Source organism: Stomoxys calcitrans, chromosome 2 (assembly GCF_963082655.1).
Source record: "Stomoxys calcitrans chromosome 2, idStoCalc2.1, whole genome shotgun sequence".
NCBI classification, from domain to species: Eukaryota; Metazoa; Arthropoda; class Insecta; order Diptera; family Muscidae; genus Stomoxys; species Stomoxys calcitrans.
In genome coordinates this window covers 230,602,151-230,621,636 of record NC_081553.1, presented here as the reverse complement: position 1 = coordinate 230,621,636, position 19,486 = coordinate 230,602,151, and the positions used below count along the sequence as shown (strand labels likewise).

Below are 19,486 nucleotides of genomic sequence, written 5' to 3'. Positions count from 1 at the left end.
GGAGAGCGAAACAGCGAAAAATATTTTTGGACGCTGTGCTAGTCCAGTATGTTAACGATTCGCTTTCATTGTTGTTGATATAGCCAATATTCTGTGGTTGTTGTTGGTGGACTTGGCCAAAAAACAAACCAAAAAAAAAAAAAGAGTCAAAAATAAAGAAGCAAAGATTTTGTTCTAGACACGTAGAAATTTGTTCGGCCGGCTGGTTTGTTGGATAGCTGGCTGGCTGGCTGGCAGGCAAACTGACTGAATGACTGACTGAATGGCAGGTTGGCTGCTTACTTGCTAGCTAGCTAGCTGGAGATGATGGCTTGATTGGTTAGTTTTATTGGCCGCGTTCGATTTACGGCTCGCTTGTAAGGAAGGAGAACCATACGTCGTCAGACATCATCAATGAAGGCATTATAAATGCGAGTGAAGTTCTACAATTTGAATTCAGTTTAACATTGACATTGGTTCAGACATTGGTTTGCGCAAAAATCCAAGTGGTGGAACAAGTCGGACAAAATTTAACCTTGCTCAAAGAGGAATTTTGCAAAAAACCGACAAAAAACAAATTGTTCAAAATTTAAATTTCCAAACTCAAAGCAAGGAATTAAAGTGAACTAAGCCTTAAAAAAACTAAAAAAACAACGTTTTTGTGCTTGTAGTGAACCGTGTAAAAAAACAAACTGATTCCAAAATCCAAGACACAAAAAAATCCTACCAAAAGAAAATAAAAGAATTCTACACCACAACAAAAAAAAATAATCTTCACAAAACTGCGATTGTTTCCAAGCTGGGTCGTTGATCGTACTTCGCTTCTATCACAAATCGTACTCAAAATTCATCTTCGTTGAAATACCCTTTCGAAAAAAAATGCGTTTATACATTTTGAGTTTAAGCCTGGTGGCAGTCTGCATTCCTCAACATACCAAGGCAGCCACTTTCCGTAAGTATCCAAAAAATTCCCATATTCCTTAAGTTGATTCCAAGGGCTATTGTCTTCAATCATGGCAGGCTGGGCTAATAAAATTAACATTTTTCCTTTTTTTGGGTGATTTTTTAGCCGCCGAAATTCATCGCTGCCATCCCGGTGAAACCGATTGCATTGTGCAAACCGCCAATGATTTGTTAGGGTCGTATGCTCGCAAAGGTCTTCCAGCAGCCTCTTTCCCTGTGGTCGAGCCTTTCCATTTGAAAAAGGTTCAACTGACAGATGGTCACAGTGGTTCATTAAATTTGAAATTCTCACTACGCGATGTGGATGTCGTAGGCTTATCAACTGTGAAATTCGATCGTGCTGTGTAAGTAAAGACTACACTGAGTAAAAAAAACAAATTTAATATAAGTTTAAAGGTTTTCGGAAAATTTAATACGAAATTCTTAGGAAATGTTCAAATTATTTCCAAATTTAAGTTTTAAACAAAATTTCGTAAAGGCAAATTCAAATTTTGCCATGAACATTCGACTAAGGAAGAGGGGCAAACTGCTCTACTTCCAAATACATGGCGTGTAGTCTTTGTTCCGAAAATGAGTACCAATATCCCAAAAATTAATCAATTTCCACCCCAAATAGCTTTTATATAATAGGGATGTATCTTGGAGTGGGGTGACTCTCCAAACACATGGCTTTTTAATTGGATATCAAATTCGTATTTTTCTTGGCGGCCCCCGAGTCACCATACCCCCAAGACCCCGAGTCACCCTACCCTAACAAAAGAAACCATATTTTGTTTTTGGTGACTGTGAGAGTCCAAAAAAAATTCGAACGAATCACATTACCAATCTCCTAGATCTGGTGTTTTTGAAAACTAAGGTAATGCGATGTGCTTTTTAGGAGAGGATACATTTCGACCCAAATGTGGACATCAAATTCGTGATCTACCCCCAAGCTCCATATTGCCATGGTCGGTAAATATAAACCGTTTGGAGGGTGTTTTGGGGCTGGGGAGGGCACCGGCACTATGCCCAGAAAATAGATATCAAATTCGCTCTTTACTCCCAAATACCGTTGAGCTTTATATTGCCATAGACGAAAATAAAGTTCCACTTTTGGTTTTGGGTGGCGATTTTGAGGTAAAGGGGATATCTATAAACATAACCTAGTCTTCAATATCTTTCATTTGATACCCATATTGTGCCTATAGGTCCACCTATGGTTTTGAGTGGCGATTTTGGGGTAAAGACGATATCTATAAAAACTAAAGGCAATGTTTCCTTCCAGACAAACCTACACAGTCTGTGAAAATTTTAAGTAAATCGGTTCAGCCGTTTTTGATTCTACGGAACAAACAAACCGAGTCCCATTTAGTCATAATGGGTCATATGCCCATTTGGGGCGTTTTTGGGGGTGGAGTGACTACCTATACTTCGATCTGATTTTGAAAGCCACATTCGTAATCTGCTCCCAAATACCTTTCATTTGAGCCCCATATTGACATGACCATCCAATATGTCTCTTTGGGGGAGTTTTGGGGTTGGGGCGGCCTGATGGGCACTTAGACTCAAATTTTATTACAATATTCGTATTCTACTCTCCAATACCATTCCTTTTATACCCATATTGCTAGATCGGTCAACTTTTGATTTTTGGTGGTATTTTTCTCTTCCGATATCAAAAAATGATATAGCCTATGTTTCCTTCGAGACTAACCTACAAAAACTGTGAAAATTTCAAGGTAATCGGAACAAACAAACAAACCGACAGATTTCACGGAAAATTTAATTTTGATGAAAATGTAAAATTTTTAAAATTTATCGAATATTGATTTTTGTAAAATCTAGTCGTATTTTCATAGAAAAATTTTCTCGAAAAGTTTAGGTTTGCTTCAGAAAATCTCGTCCAAATAATATTTTCATTAAAAAATTTCGTAAAAATTGATTTTTCAAAAAAATTATATATAATTTATATCATGAAATTTAATTTTCATAAAAGATTTCTTCAAATTAGGTTTCCATAAAAAATCTAGTCTAGACGAGAATTGCGCCCTCTAGCGGCTCAAGAAGTCAAGACCCTAGATCGGTTTATATGGCAGCTATATCAAAACATGGACCGATTTGGCACATTTACAATCCCAACCGAACTACACTAACAAAAAGTATTTGTGCAAAATTTCAAGTGGCTAGCTTTGCTCCTTCGTTAATTAGCGTGTTTTCGACAGACAGACGGATAGACAGACAGACGGACATGGCTAGAACGACTTAAAATGACATGACGATCAAGAATATATATACTTTATGGTGTCTTAGGTGCATATTTCGAGGTGTTATAAACAGAATGACGAAATTATTATATAACCCATCCTATTGAGGAAGGTATAAAAAAATATTTTTTTTTTGAAAACTCGTCATTATTTTTTCTTAAAAAAAATAGCCAAAATTTGATTTTGATAGAAGTTTAGTAGAATTTTTTTTTTCATTGAGAATTTTGTCTGAATTTCATTTTTTTTTGTCTTTTTTTATTGAAAATTTTGTCGAATTACGGTTTCTTTCAAACTAGATTTTCAAATTTATTTTTCAAAAAAAAAAATTTCAAATATTATTCTTAGATTTTGTCAGTAGAAATATTTTGTAGGTCTTTAAAAATTTCATTTTCTCCTCTCACTTGATTTTTTGTTCACCAATTACAGTGGCTTCAGTCCCGATCCTGCTACCAGCAAATTTGAACTATACGGCAGCCTACCCAAGCTGACAATTCGCAGCAAATACAATGCCGATGGAAGAATTTTAATCCTACCAATTCAGGGTGATGGTGATGCTGACATTTCATTTGAAAATGTCAAATTCTCAACGAAATTCAAGCCAGCCCTGCATCCCAAGAATGGCAAGATGTTCTTAACAGTTGATAAACTCAAAGTGCTGCTCGAACCCCAAAGGTAGGTTATAAAACGAGGAACAATCTAAAGGAATATTACCAACAATTATTACCATTGCTGCATTACAGAATGAACATTAAATTGGCAAATCTCTTCAATGGCGACCAAGCCTTGGGCAGTCACATGAATCAATTCCTCAATGAGAATTGGAGTGATGTTTGGGTGGAACTGCAGCCGGCTGTGCAATCAACCATCTCGGATATAATCAAAATCATATTGGACAACATGTTCAAGGACTTTGCCTACCAGGACTTCATGGATATCTAAATAGCTCATCAAAAGAAGTCAAAGTCATTATTTAGCTTGTTAAGAGTCTTAGTTGGTAGCATCATCAGATAGATCACTACATCAAAAACGCATTCCTTCATCATAATAGCTGTGGTTATTGTCATTCCATTTCAGATTTTCCCAAAGTATTCACTCGCTTCATTCCATCTTCGGTAGTTGTTATGTATATATCGTCCTCTATTTAAGCAATACAAAAAAGAAACTAAAATTATCTAAAAAAGCCATGCGAAATGTATTTTTATGGCATAGAAACGCAAAAGAAATGCGGAAATTTTATGGTCATTTATAAACATCACATACAAAAACAAAGAGTGTATAAATAATTCACCGAAAAATAAAAAATAAACGAAACGTATATCAAAATTGATTGTTGAATACCAAAACTGTGTTTTATTGCCATTCAAGTGAAGTCCCCAACGCGCATTCTCTTAGCAATGAACATGGATCGCACACCTAAAGTGCTGGTGGATGCATGCATGGATGGATGGATGGATGGCTCATGCCATGGATAGAATTAATGTTAATACCTAAAATTTTAATTACAATGGCATGATACTTTATTGGGCAATTGTCCATTAACGATTAGGCTGTTTAGCGTTATGTTTGTAAACAATTTGTTATAGGATTGACGTGCTCAATCGTTTCTTGGGGCTTAGGAATGTACAGGGATTTAGGATTGGGGTTTTGTTATTATTGGAATCAGTAGGTTATAGAAAGTAGACTCCCGTTTCCTAGGAAACTCTATTTGGCTGTTTTGATAAAAAGGACATTTAAATTCAAATGCAACGTTTTACAAACTGAAAAGGCAATGGGGAAGAAGTTTATAGATAATCGTAAGGGACTTAAACAGTGTCATGCACTCACTATACATTGCGGCTATCAGATCTGTAATGGGATAAGATGTTGTATGTATGTAATCCAGATTAAAAGGATAACTTATTTGTTCATTAGAGGACCCCGAAGCAGATATCTGATTGAAAGTGATTATATTTATACCCTACACCATCACTGTGGTACAGGGTATTTTAAGTTTGTGCATTTGTATGCAACTCTAAGAAGGAGAAGAGCTAGACCCATTGATTAGTATACCGATCGACTCAGAATCAATTTCTGATTTAGCCATGTCCGTCTGTCCGTCAAATCAAAGTGCAGGTCGTATTTGTTGTCCAATCATCACGAATTTTTCCACATTTTCACTTCTTTGGCACAAGGACGGACGCTATTGATTCGGGTAAAAATCGGTTGAGATTTAGATATAGCTCCCATATGTATCGGCCGATTTGTACTTAAATGGCCGTCTGCACAAAATTTGCACAGATTGTTTTCTTCCTGATCTTTGTATATCTACAAGATTTCATCGGGTCAGATTTTAATATGCAAATGCAAATTTTGCCCCTGAACATTCCACTAAGGAACAGGGGCAAACTTCTCACATATCAATGAGTGCAGTCCGATTCAAGTTTAAGCTCAATGATAAGGGGCCTGCTTTTTAAAGCAGAGTCCGAATGGCGTGCCGCAGTGCGATACCTCTTTGGAGAGAAGTTTTACATGACTATGCCTCACAAATGTTGCCAGCATTAGGAGGGGAAAGCTAATTTCGTCATTCTGTTTGTAACTACTCAAAATATTCGTCTGGAGACCCCATAAAGTATATATATTCTTGATCGTGTGACACCTCTTTGGAGAGAAGTTTTACATGGCATAGTACCTCACAAATGTTGCCAGCATTAGCAGGGGAAAGCTTATTTCGTCGTTCTATTTGTAACTAATCAAAATATTCGTCTCAGACCCCATAAAGTATATATATTCTTGATCGTCGTGACATTTTGTGTCGATCTAGCCATGTCCGTCCGTCCGTTCATCCGTCCCTCCGTTTGTCTGTCGAAAGCACGCTAACTTTCGAAGGAATTAAGCAAGCCACATGAAATTTTGCACAAATATTTCTTATTAGTGTAGGTCGGTTGGGATTGTAAATGGATCCAATCGGTCCATGTTTTGGTATAGCTGTCATTTAAACCGATCTAGGGTCTTGACTTCTTGAGCCTCTATAGGACTCAATTTCTATCCGATTTGGCTGAAATTTCACATGACATACTTTTGTTATGACTTCCAACAAGTGTGGTTCAAATCGGTCCATAACCTGATATAGCTGCCATATAAACCGATCTGGAGTCTTGACTTCTTCAGCCTCTAGAGGGCGCAATTCTTATCCGATAGGAATGAAATATTGCACGTCGTATTTTGTTATGATATCCAACAACTGTGCCATGTATGGTTCAAATCGGTACATAACCTGATATAGCTGTCATATAAACCGATCTAGGGTCTTGACTTCTTGAGCCACTAGAGGGCGCAATTCTTATCCATATAAACCGATCTGGAGTCTTGACTTCTTCAGCCTCTAGAGGGCGCAATTCTTATCCGATAGGAATGAAATTTTGCATGACGTATTTTATTATGACTTTCAAAAACTGTGTCAAATAAGGTTCAAATCGGCTCATAACCTGATATAGCTGTCATATAAACCGATTTGGGATCTTGACTTCTTGAGCCTCAAGAGGTCGCAATTATTATCCGATTTACCTGAAATTTTGTTCAACGGATCCTCTCATGACCGTCAACATACGTCTTTATTATGGTCTGAATCGGTCTATAGCCTGTTACAGCTCCCATATATTGGGTTGCCCAAAAAGTAATTGTCGGTAATATAGTAGTAATTTAGTCGGCGTTGAAAAATTTTTTCAACAGCTTGTGACTCTGTAATTGCATTATTTCTTCTGTCTGTTATCAGCTGTTACTTTTAGCTTGCTTAAGAAAAAAAGTGCTCGAAATTTTGTTTACATTTGTTTGTTTGGCGTCAATTTTAATATGGGTACCACATGTATTGAAAGAAATTCATTTAGCAAACCAAATCAACGCTTGTGATATGCACCTTAAACGCAATGAATTCGATCCGTTTTTAAAACGAATCATAACTGGTGATGAAAAATGGATTGTTTACAACAACGTTAGTCGAAAACGATCATGGTCCAAGCATGGTGAACCAGCTCAAACCACTTCAAAGGCTGATATCCACCAACAGAAGGTTATGCTGTCTGTTTGGTGGGATTGGAAGGGTGTGGTATATTTTGAGCTGCTTCCAAGGAACCAAACGATTAATTCGGATGTTTACTGTCAACAATTGGACAAATTGAATACAGCCATCAAGGAGAAGCGACCAGAATTGGTCAATCGTAAAGGTGTCATATTCCACCAGGACAACGCTAGACCGCACACATCTTTGGTCACTCGCCAAAAACTGAGTGAGCTTGGCTGGGAACTTTTGATGCATCCACCATATAGCCCTGACCTTGCACCATCAGACTACCATTTATTTCGATCTTTGCAGAACTTCTTAAATGGTAAAACTTTCGGCAATGATGAGGCTATAAAATCGCACCTGGTTCAGTTTTTTGCAGATAAAGGCCAGAAGTTCTATGAGCGTGGAATACTAAATTTGCCAGGAAGATGGCAAAAGGTTATCGAACAAAATGGCAATTATATATTTGATTAAAGTTCATTCTAAGTTTTATTAAAAATGCATTTAATTTTTTTTAAAAAATTACTTTTTGGGCAACCCAATAAATCGATCTCTCTATTATACTTCTTGAAGCCCCAAAGGGCGCAATTATTATTCGAATTGGATGACATTTTACACAGGTCTCCAACATATAATTTAATTGTGGACCGAACCGGACCATATCATGATATCGCTCTGAAAGCTGAGAAAATCTTTTCTTTTATCCTTTTTTTACCTAAGAAGAGATGCCGGGAAAAGAACTCGACAAATGCGATCCATGGTGGAGGGTATATAAGATTCGGCCCAGCCGAACTTTGCATGTTTTTACTTGTTTTCTGATGGTCTCGCCAGGATTCGAACCCAGGCGTTCAGCGTCATAGGCGGACATGCTAAACTCTGGGCTACGGTGGCCTCTTGATGATTTCAATATATCTGCGAAATTTCATGAAAATCGGTTCAGATTAAGATATAGTATATATGAAGTACCCTCTTAGACTGAGGAACGCGTATCAGCAAGTGTCATCATGCAGAGTCTAATTCATTTTGCAGGGATACCAAACTCAGACATGACTTGAAATACCTTTGAACGTATAGGGCTATCGAAATATGCTTTGTAGTCAACAAAGAGATGGTAAGTGTTGATTTATCCTTTTTGGGTGTTTTCCAGGATTTGGCGCAGTGTGAATAGTAACGATATTATCGATATTTATCATCATAGTCGAAATATTTCGACTATGGATAGTTTGCCTGCTCAAGTGTCTAGTTGGTTTGTAAATTTGCCTTCTAGATGTCTTCCATGCAATCACAATGTCACCAACCTCTTACCAAACCACAACATACCGTTTACATTTCTGTAGTTATCGAATACTTTTTTTCCAATTCAAATGAATTATTCATGATATTCAAATTTTAAACACGTTTAACATTTTTTTTAAGCCATTTCTTTTCTATGTACATTCAAAAAAAGTCAAACTTCCATTATGAGTATTGGCCGATTAGTTGTTGTTGATATTCTATGCGTGTTCGCATTTTTCTCTGTTATTGATTGCTAGATGAATGAAATGAAATTAACAAAATATAAACAAAACTTAAAATGTGCACATCATTGCTATTTGCTATTTTGTCAAAAAATTGGAATATGACAAAAATAAAACTTAGAAAAGTGTTTAGCAGCAATTAAAAGATGACACACAAGGATGGAACCCAACACGATTGATATTTTTTCAGTTCTTTTGTGTTGGGAATTCCAAGTTAAAAAAATCATCTTCTAGGCTTGTATGCTCAAACAATTTGATCATTTTTAGACTTCAATAGAAAGCCATTGGTTGCCGCCAATCAATGAAGGTCAAGGCTGAATAATTTTTTTATTTTTATTTTTTATATAACATAAACATTTAATAAATAATAACAACCAAATCGATACTTTCGCTAATTTGTTCACTAAACGTCAATGGACTGCAGCAAAGGTAAATAAAATTTTTTCAGATATATATATTTTTTTATATTTGACTGGACTTATGACTTTTAAATAAATGCATTTTAATTCCAAATGCTTTCCATTTGTGCCCTATAATATCCTCCATTGGTCTAGAGATCCGCTAGAATATAGTTGATGAGGGGAGGTTTTGATGTGAGGTCCACACTTTTGATGTCAAATACCTGCTATACTTCCTATCTTCTTTTACATCAGTTCCATATTTATACAATCGACCTTAATATGATATGCTCCGTTTTTTGGGGGGGCCCAAGTTTTTTTTTCTTACTCTTATTGTCCGCATCTGTCGATATGTACAATAGAAGATGTATTGAGGATTATCCCCAAATATTTTCTCAGATTCGCATTTTATGGTTTCTAGTAGGATCCAAGGAGGGGGCCACCGTAACGCAGAGGTTAGCATGTCCGCCTATGACACTGAACGCCTGGGTTCAAATCCTGGCAGGACCAACAGAAAATTTTTCAGCGGTGGTTATCTCCTCCTAATGCTGGCGACATTTGTGAGATACTTTGTCATGTAAAAACTTCTCCACAAAAGAGGTGTCGCTCTCCGGCATGCCGTTCGGACTCACCCATAAAAAGGAGGCCCCTTGTCAGTGGGAAAAATTTGCATTTGCAGTAGGATCCAAGGCCACCGTGGAGCAGAGGTTAGCATGTCCGCCTATGACGCTGAACGCCTGGGTTCAAATCACGGCGTTAACATCAGAAAAATTTTCAGAGGTGTTTTTTCGCTTACTAACACTGGCGCCATTTGTGAGATATCCTGCCATGTTAAAACTTCTTTACCAAGTGGTGTGGCTATGCGGTACACCGTTCGGAGACGAGTGTAAAAAGGAGGCCCCTTATCATACCCCTTATACTCGTGCATTGATAGAATGAATACTTTGCAAAATTATGCATCAATGTTGCCAATATCATACACATACGTTGTTCGAAATATTGTTAACAAGTGTGGATGCTCTTGTGATTGGCAACTGCAGTTACTTGCAACTGCAAGTAACTTCTTCATCTCATCTATCTTCTGATGGAATTCCTAAGTTTATGTTTATGTGTATTATGATATTTAGAAAATACTTAAGTGATGAGAGATGGATTTCGTAAACGCAGATAGACACAATAGCTCAGAGGATACGAAATCCGCCTTTCATGCTGAACGCCTTGGGTTAAATCCCGACGAGAACATTAGGAACAAATTTCATCGATGGTTATAACCTCCTAGTGCGGACGACGCTTGTGAGGAATTAACAATAGGTAATCAGCTGTGTAAACTTATCTATAAAGTGGTGTCGCTCTGCACCAATTCATTCGAACTAAACAATTAAAACGAGGTCCCCCCTCGTTGACCTTTATCTTGTATTGGACAGCACTATTTAATATGAGAAGTATCCCCGCTGTTCCTTAATGGAATTTTCATGGGCATATTTGCTATGTTGAGAAAGGTAATGTCAATGTTAATCATAGAACTAAAACTCTCCTTTCTTGAGTTTTCTTTCATATACATATAATAAACCAGTAAGGAAAGGCAAAAGTCGGGCGGTAACGACTTTTTTAAAACCCAACACCTATCCTATAAGTTCTAAGCTATATCTAATTCTGAACCAATTTTGATGGACCTCGGTGGATGTTCCATTAAGGAACTGGGGCAAACTTCTCACAAATCAATGAGTGCTGTGTGGTTATTATAGCCGAGTCCGAACGGCGTGCCGCAGAGCAAAGTACCTCACAAATGTCGCCAGCATTGGGAGGGGATAACCTCCTAATGTTGGCGATGTTCCTGCCTGGATTCGAACCCAGACGTTCACATCGGACGAACACAAGTATATCAAGTATATCCAAATATGAACTCATGTATATCCAAATCTGAACCCATGTCTACCAAACTTTTTAGATAATTTTGAAGTCGTCAAGAAAAGCGTAGTAAAAAATTTTGGGAAGATTTGTCAATAAATGCGCTAGCAGTGGCTCGAAGAGTGAAAATCGGGCGATATATATATATATATATATATATATGTATATATATATATATATATATATATATATATATATATATATATATATATATATATATATATATATATATATATATATATATATATATATATATATATATATATATATATATATATATATATATATATATATATATATATATATATATGAGAGCTATACTTAAATCGAAACCAGTAATGTCGATTGTTAAGAGACATATTGTGCAAAATATTGTGACAATCGGACAACAAATACGACCTGAACTTTGACGGATATAGCTAAATTGAATCAGAAAGTGATTCTGAGTCGATCGGTATACTTATCAATGGATCTATCTTTCTTCCTTCTGGGTGTTACAAACAAATGCACTAAGTACCACAGTAGTGGTGTAGGACTTAAATATCGTAATTGTCGAAAAAGTACCAAATCACTCGCGGGGGTACCGTGGTACTTTCCAAACATTCAGTGGGATAGATTTAACACATCCTGTGCACTAAACTATGTAAACTATGTAAGAATGTGAACGAGTGTAGACGTTTCATTCACAACAACATTTGTGGTTGTTCTGATAACATATGTGTGTTGATTTACTTTTATAAACGATTGTGGTCATTTTGTCAACGCCGTGCTCAATTTTGTCTAAAGGTGTAAGCAAAAAATATTGAAAGAGATCATTTTGTTGGAAGTATCCATTAAATAGGTTGGAGTGTCACTAACACCTAATGTCCAGGTTCGAATTTTATGGATAACATCAGAAAACATTTTCTTTCCCACAAAACTTCCCAACATTCTCTAATTTTCTACAATTTACTAATTTGTTAAACATTTAAACATTATAATTATGTTCTAAACAAAAAAAAATTACCCCTAAAATCTGAAATGATTATGAAAATATTGCTAATTCTTAAACCATTGTCTAGAAGTTGAAAAATTTAATAAAGTTTTCTTCAAAAGAAATACAAAACTATTAAGTGACAATGTTTGTTAATCTGTATTAACAAACTTATGTCTCTAGGTGTAGGGAGGGAGGTCTTTTTTTTCAATTTCTATCTAAATATCTGAAAGACTCTTATCGTAATAAGGCAATACTAATTGTATGTGAGCCTTCTAACAACGAAAATTTAAAATATAAAGTATACTTTTAGGAACAATTTGTAATGCTTTCTTTAAAAGTATGTTGAAAATTTTCTCACCAGAGTGGTTAGTATATGAAGACATACAAAACATTATTCAACACTAGAGCATTTGAAAGTTCAGCGGAAACACTATTGATGAGAAATAACACAACCGTTACAAGTGGTTATTTAAAAGACATGATATAAATGATAAACTTATATCATGAATGGTTAACAAAAACGGATTATCTTGCTTTTTATTTAGAAAAATTAAAAATATTTGTATACCCACCACCATATGATGGGGGGTATATTCATTTAGTCATTCCGTTTGCAACACATCGAGATATCCATTGCCGATCCTACAAAGCATATCTAATCACCGTAAAATTATAAGACGATCTAACGATGTCCGTGTGTCTGTCCGTCTGTTTTAATCAAGCTACAGTCTTTAAAAATTGAGATATTGCGTTAAAATTTGGTACATAAGTTCTTGAATGGGTCAAATCGGACTATATTTGGATATAGCTGTCATATAGACTGATCTGATGATTTAGGGGTTTTAGCCTGTAAAAGCCGCATATTTTGTCCGAATTCGCTGAAATTTGCAACAAAAACTTGTACTGGGGGCCCCGCTATTCAAACCGTATATGACACATATCCGACCATATTTACATATAGCTGCCATATAGACCGATGTGCGATTTAGGGTCTTAAGTCCGTAACATGCGAATTTTTTATCCAATTTCGATAAAATTAGAAACAGAGTGTTACTTTAAGCCTCCCGCTATCCTATTCAAATATGGTTCAGATCGGACCATGTTTAGACGTTGCTGCCATAAAGACCGATCTGTTGATTTACGTTATTATCCGATTTCGCTAAAACTTGAAATAGTAAGTTCCGATTTCCGACTCAAATATGGTTCAGATCGGTCTACATTCTGATATAGCTGCCATATAGAGCGATCTGCCGATTAAGGGTTTTAAGCCCATAAAAGCTGCATTTATAACCCGATATCGCTGAAACTTGTAACAGTGAGTTGTTTTAACCCTTCCATCATCACACCTAAATAAGGTCCAGATCGGATAATATTTAGATATAACTGTCATATAGACCGATCTGCCGACTGAGGTTTTTAAGCCCAATTAAGCCGCAATTATTCTCCGCTAAAATTTTAAATTGAGAGTTATCTTAAACCTCTCGATATACGACTGAAATATGGTTCAGATTGGACAATATTTAGATATAACTGTCATATAGACCGATCTGCCGATTTAGATGAAATTTCAAATAGTGAGTCGATTAAATCCTCTCCATAACCGACTCAAATATGGTTCAGATCAGTCTTTATTTAAATATACAATAGCTGCTACATAGACCGATCTGCCGATTAAGGGTCTTAAGCCCATAAAAAGCGGATTTGTTGCCCGATGTCGCTGCAACTGTGACTTGCATAAAAGTTTTCGGGACCTGAATCAAATATGATCCAGACCAGCCCCTATTTGCATATTACTATGGATTAGAGCTGGTAAACTATCGATAATCGCAACATACGATATTTTCGATAGTTTTAATAATACATTTCGATAGTATCGATACAATCGTTAATTTCTCATTTCCTATATTTCAAGCGAAAATGAGAACTAAAAATCAGGAGTTCGATTTATATAGCAGCAATATCAAAGCACAGACCAAATAAAACTAATATTAATAAAGTCAGTTAGAAGCTATGAAAGAAATCATTGTAGAAAATGTTAACCTAATCGGATGAGAATTGCGCCCTCTATAATCGCAATGCATCTTGAAAGACACCTTTAGTGTCGCATCGCTTATTTTGGTTTAAATTTGCAAAAAAAAAATAACTTTCCCGATAGTATCCATCGAAAAAATATCAATCGATATTCAGTCAGAATATTTGGGTTCCAATTCTGGCAAGACATCAGAGAAAATTTTTCAGTGGTGGTTATCCCCTCATAATGCTGGACAACACTCATTAATATGTGAGAACTTTGCCCCCTATTCCTTAATGTTAATGTTCATGGGCTAATTTGCATTTTCCAGTATACGCGAAGTAAGGGTTATTATAACCACTTGTTGAACTCATTATATGCCGGTGTATTGTCAGTAAATCGCTTGGCGTTGCTGTGATTGTTTTTGCTTAGCATGGTCTGAATCGGTCCATAACCTGAAATAGCTACCATATAAACCGATCTTTAGCAATTAAACAATTGAATTTATTTCTTGACCCATAAGGGGTCAAATGTGATCCATTGTGTGAGGTATTTGATTCGTCCCGGCCGAACTTGACACGTTTTAATACCCACCACCTTAGGATAGGGGGTATATTCATTTTGTCATTCTGTTTGCAACACATCGAAATATCAATTTCCGACCCTCCAAATATATATATATATATCGGATCTTCGTAAAATTCTAAGACGATTTAACGATGTCCGTGTGTCTGTCCATCTGTCCGTCTATCCGTCTGTCCGTCCGTCTGTCTACAGCCTTCAAAAATTGAGATATTGAGCTGAAATTTGGCACAGATACGTCTTTTTGATGCACGCTGGTTAAGTTTTTGAACGGGCCAAATCGGACCATATTTGGATATAGATGCTATATAGACCGATCTGCCGATAAAGGGTCTAATGCCTATAAATGCTTTATTTTTTATCCGATTTCGCTGAAATTTGAAACAGTGTGTAGCTTAAGGCTTCCCGATATCTGACCCAAATATGGTTCAGATCTGAATATATTTAGATATAGTATGATCTCCCGGTTTAGGGTCTGAAGCCCATAAAAGCTTTATTTTTTAACCGATTTCGCTGAAATTTGAAACAGTGATTATTTTTAGGCTTCCCAATATAGGACCCAAATATTCTTCAGATCGGACTATATTTAGATATAGCTGTCATATAGACCGATCTGCCGATAAAGGGTCTGAAGATCACAAAAGCTTTATTTATTACCCGATTTCGCTGAAATCTTAAACAATGAGTTGTTTTGAGCCTCCCGATATCCGAGCTCAATATGGTTGAGGTCGGACTTTATTGAGATATAGCTGCCATATAGACCGATCTGCCCATAAAGGATCTGAAGCCCATAAAAGCTTTATTTTTTATCCGATTTCGCTGAAATTTGAAACAGTGGGTAGTTTTAGGTCTTCCGACATCCGTCCCAAATATGGTTCGGATCGCACTATATAAAGATATAGCTGCCATACAGACCGATCACCCAATAGAGAGTATGAAGCCCATAAAAGCTTTATTTTTCTTAGTGAATCATCTCCGCTACATTCATAATTGCCACTTTCTTTTAGTTCAAATATTTTCACATGCAGAGATTTCCACACTTGAATGAAAGCATGCAGTTTTCTATGATTCACCAGTTGCCCTGCTAGCGAAAAACGTGTATTTTTTAAAACCAGCCATCTCAAGTTTAGTTTTTATTGACTATCACCATGTCTGCCTAATTTTCACGTGTTGAACACTCTACACTTGTAACCAGTTATAACAAATAATAAAGGTGCAAAATTTCGATTAAGTTTAAATTTCAGTGTCAATTTTAAAAAGTTGCTTAATCGTGAGTAGTAGTTTTCCCATTTATTGATTTAATATTTTTTTTTTAATTTTTTTTACCAACCGAAAATAAGTAATCTATGGTAAGAGAGTTACATCTAAACATGGGACGATTTATCTTATTCAAATAAATCTACATTTGTGCCAAATCTCGAGTAGCTAGAAAATTTTCGCACAGACAGACGGGCAGACGTACAGTGAAATGTCCACTTAAAGAGTCATGGCGATCAAAAATTTACTTAATAGTCTTTTAAGACGAATATTGCAAGGTGTTATAAAAGAATTGATGAAATTAATATACCCAATAACCCCCACCGCTGGATACAATGTTGGAGGTTGTAAAAAATAATAATTAAAGTTCATAGTTCTTGCTGTCTATAAAACTGGATATGATATAATGCATATATTGTTTATAGTTATAATAAAAACCAGCAGCACAAAGCAAAACATTTAAGTGATATATATGAATATTAATTGAGTACTATATAAACTTTAGTGTACAATGGGACCATATAAACCAAAATACAAAAATTGTGAAAATTGCTTAACTAATAACAGAAATTATAATTTGTTAAGGTTGACATAAACCATTTTTTGTTTAAATTTTTCTTTTTTTTATACCCACCACCGAAGGATGGAGGTATATTCATTTTGTCATTCCGTTTGCAACACATCGAAATATCCGACTCCGACCCTAAAGTATATATATTCTTGATCAACGTAAAAATCAAAGACTATCTAGCCATGTCCGTCCGTCTGTCTTTTGAAATCACGACTGTAGTCTTTAAAAATAGAGATATGGAACTGAAACTTTGCACTGATTCTTTTTTTGTCCATAAGCAGGTTGAGTTCGAAGATGGACGGACGATATCGGACGATATCTTGATATAACCCCCATATAGACCGATCCGTCGATTTTGGATCATAGGCCCATAAAAGCCACATTTATTATCCGATTTTGGTGAAGATTGTGACAGTGAGTTGGGTTAGGCCCTTCGACATCCTTCTTCAATTTGGTCTAGATCGGTTCAGATTTGGATATACCTGTCATATAGATCGATCTCTCGATTTAAGGTTTTGGGGCCATATATGTCGCATATATTATCCGATTTCGCCGAAATTTGAGGCAATGAGTTATGTTGGGCCTTTCGTCATCTTTCTGCATTTTGGTCCAGATCGTTCCAGATTTGGATATAGCTCGACTTAAGGTCTAGGGCCCATAAAAAGCTCATTTATTATCCGATGTCGCCGAAATTTGGGACAGTGAGTTAAGTTATTCCCGTCGACATCTTTCTGAAATATGGCCCAGATCGGTATAGATTTGGATATAGCTGCCATGTAGACCGATCTCTCGATTTAAGGTTTTGGGCCCATAAAAGGCGCATTTATAGTCCGATGTCGCCGACATTTGGGACAGTGAGTTAAGTTATTCCCGTCGACCTCTTTCTGCAATATGGCTCAGATCGTTCCGGATTTGGATATTGCTGCCATATAGACCGATCTCTCGATTTCAAGTCTTGACCCCATAAAAGGCACATTTATAATCCAATTTCGCTGAAATTTGACACCGTGATTTATGTTAGGCTTTTCGACGTCCGTATAGTGTATGGTTCAGATCGGTCTATATTTGGATATGCCTACCAAAAAACCAATATTTGTTCTACAAAATTGTAAAATGACTTGAACTTATTGGACCACTCTATGACCGTGACGAATTTGGTCCAAATTATGAAATTTTCACCGGAAATTGTAAACAAATTTTTCTGAGTGTATATATCGTAATAACATAGATTTTCATCACTCACGTATGAACCTAACCAGAATTAAACGAGCTTTGTAAAATTTTGTTACGTATTTTATCTCTACGCTATTTAGTGCGTTGTAGAATTCTCTTTGATGAAATATACACAAATTCGTATAAATAAATGCTTTTTGAAAAACTGATATCATCTTTAACATTTTGCAGGCTGATTATAAAACAAGCAAAAACGTTAGGCCGGGCCGAATCTTTGGAACCCATCAAAATGAATTCTTTTGCAAATATCCACAAATGAAAATAGTTTAAGTGCTTATGTGTACTTTAGGTATCAAATATGTGCCAAATCCAACAAACACTGAAGCTAATACGAGCCGTATAATGCTAAGCGGTAGGTTGTTTTATATGGACCATACTTCCCACTGAAGTTAAAAGTCATAACAGAACACTACGTGCAACTTGGTTGACAACTTATGTTGACCTTAATTGGGATGCCAGAAGAGTTTTTGGGATTTTGGACATTTAGGAACAAAAAAGGTACCAAAAAAGTACGAAATAGGTGAACTTTGCATAGGGCGAACGGGTAGAGCTAGAACTTCGAAATTTGGCTTAAATGATTGTTGGTGCGAAATAAAGGGGGTAGATAGAAAAAATATGAAAAATAGTAACGAAAACGGAAGTAACGTACGTTTACTACCGTATTTGGTACCATTTCATACTCTCTTTACGGATTGAACTAGAGTTCAGAAATTTAACAAGTAAATCCTATTAAAACAATATATGTTGCCTGACTAAGTGATTTTTTAACAAATCATACATTTTGGTAACAAAAAGTACGTAATAGCTTATTTACTTTTACATACGGAGAAGGGTGAAATTAAATAAAAATTATCGATGTCCTGACAAATATATGATAAGTTGTACCAAATATGAAATGTTAAAATCGTACCAGCAGTGGAATAAAAAGTACTTAAGTGAGCTACAGATATGAAATTTGTAATACAGGCACATCTTGGCAGTATTTACCGGACGACTAGAAGATTTTGTTGATATTAGCACATTTTGGTACAAAAACATACAAAGTGGAACTTTATTTACAGACTGAGCTACACCTGTGAAATTAGGAATACAGATACATCGTGGCAGTATGTAACGGATGACTAGAAGAGTTTTTGAAATTTGTACATTTGTATATTTACGAATTGAGCTAAAGATCTCAAAATTGAGATACAGTTACACCTTGATAGCATTTATCGGCCGACTAGAGTTTTTTTTAATTCGGTACATTTAGGCACTAAAACTTTCAAAGTGTATTTTCTTTATGGATAAAGCTAAAGCTATTAAAACTGCGATACAGTTACAGCTTGATATTGGGTGTTCCATCGGGGGCAGCGAACCGAAACATTTTCAAATATTTTGAATTTTAAACATTTTTGAAAAAAAAAATCCTTTTTAGCCCCTACAACAAAAAAAAATATTTTCTTAATATTTTATGACCATTTAGCGAAGAAAGCTGGATTTAATAATTTTGGCAAAATAGAACCTGCTGTCAAAAGAAGTAGGATTATTGCAATAAATTTATTTTTTTATAAAAACCATCAAATGCAACAAGACATTAAAAAGGATTCCAGAAATCTCACTCTTAAGAATTTTGAGAAATTGTTTGTTTAATTTTTGGGATATAAAAAATTGGCGAATTTTGACAAGCCAATATTCCTCCAAAACATGACGGGAAAAATTGTTGTAACTGGTTTTAGTCGTCTATTTTACGTCAGTCCGAATTTCATTACGATTCCTCTTTTCTAACGGGAGCTAGAATTTTTCTAAGACGGCTCTATTCTTGGGTAT

At 35.8% G+C, this 19,486-nt stretch overlaps 2 protein-coding genes across 5 annotated transcripts in view; one reads left to right on the top strand and one right to left on the bottom strand.

Moving 5' to 3' along the window:
* LOC106091280 (circadian clock-controlled protein daywake) overlaps positions 1–19,486 on the bottom strand; it is a 758,551-nt gene that overhangs the window by 176,024 nt on the left and 563,041 nt on the right. The gene's annotated exons all lie outside the window — the stretch shown is intronic.
* On the top strand, positions 420–4,528 carry LOC106091108 (protein takeout). The gene is made up of 4 exons (XM_013257565.2): positions 420–931; positions 1,049–1,286; positions 3,612–3,857; positions 3,926–4,528. Exons 1-4 carry the CDS (start codon positions 859–861, stop codon positions 4,122–4,124), a joined length of 756 nt encoding a protein of 251 aa, XP_013113019.1. The 5' UTR covers positions 420–858; the 3' UTR covers positions 4,125–4,528.

Coding starts and splice junctions, on each gene's coding strand:
- LOC106091108 (XM_013257565.2), top strand. CDS start 859: ATGCGTTTATACATTTTGAGTTTAAGCCTGGTGGCAGTCTGCATTCCT. Junction 932..1,048: donor TACCAAGGCAGCCACTTTCC/GTAAGTATCCAA, acceptor GTGATTTTTTAG/CCGCCGAAATTCATCGCTGC. Junction 1,287..3,611: donor GTGAAATTCGATCGTGCTGT/GTAAGTAAAGAC, acceptor CACCAATTACAG/TGGCTTCAGTCCCGATCCTG.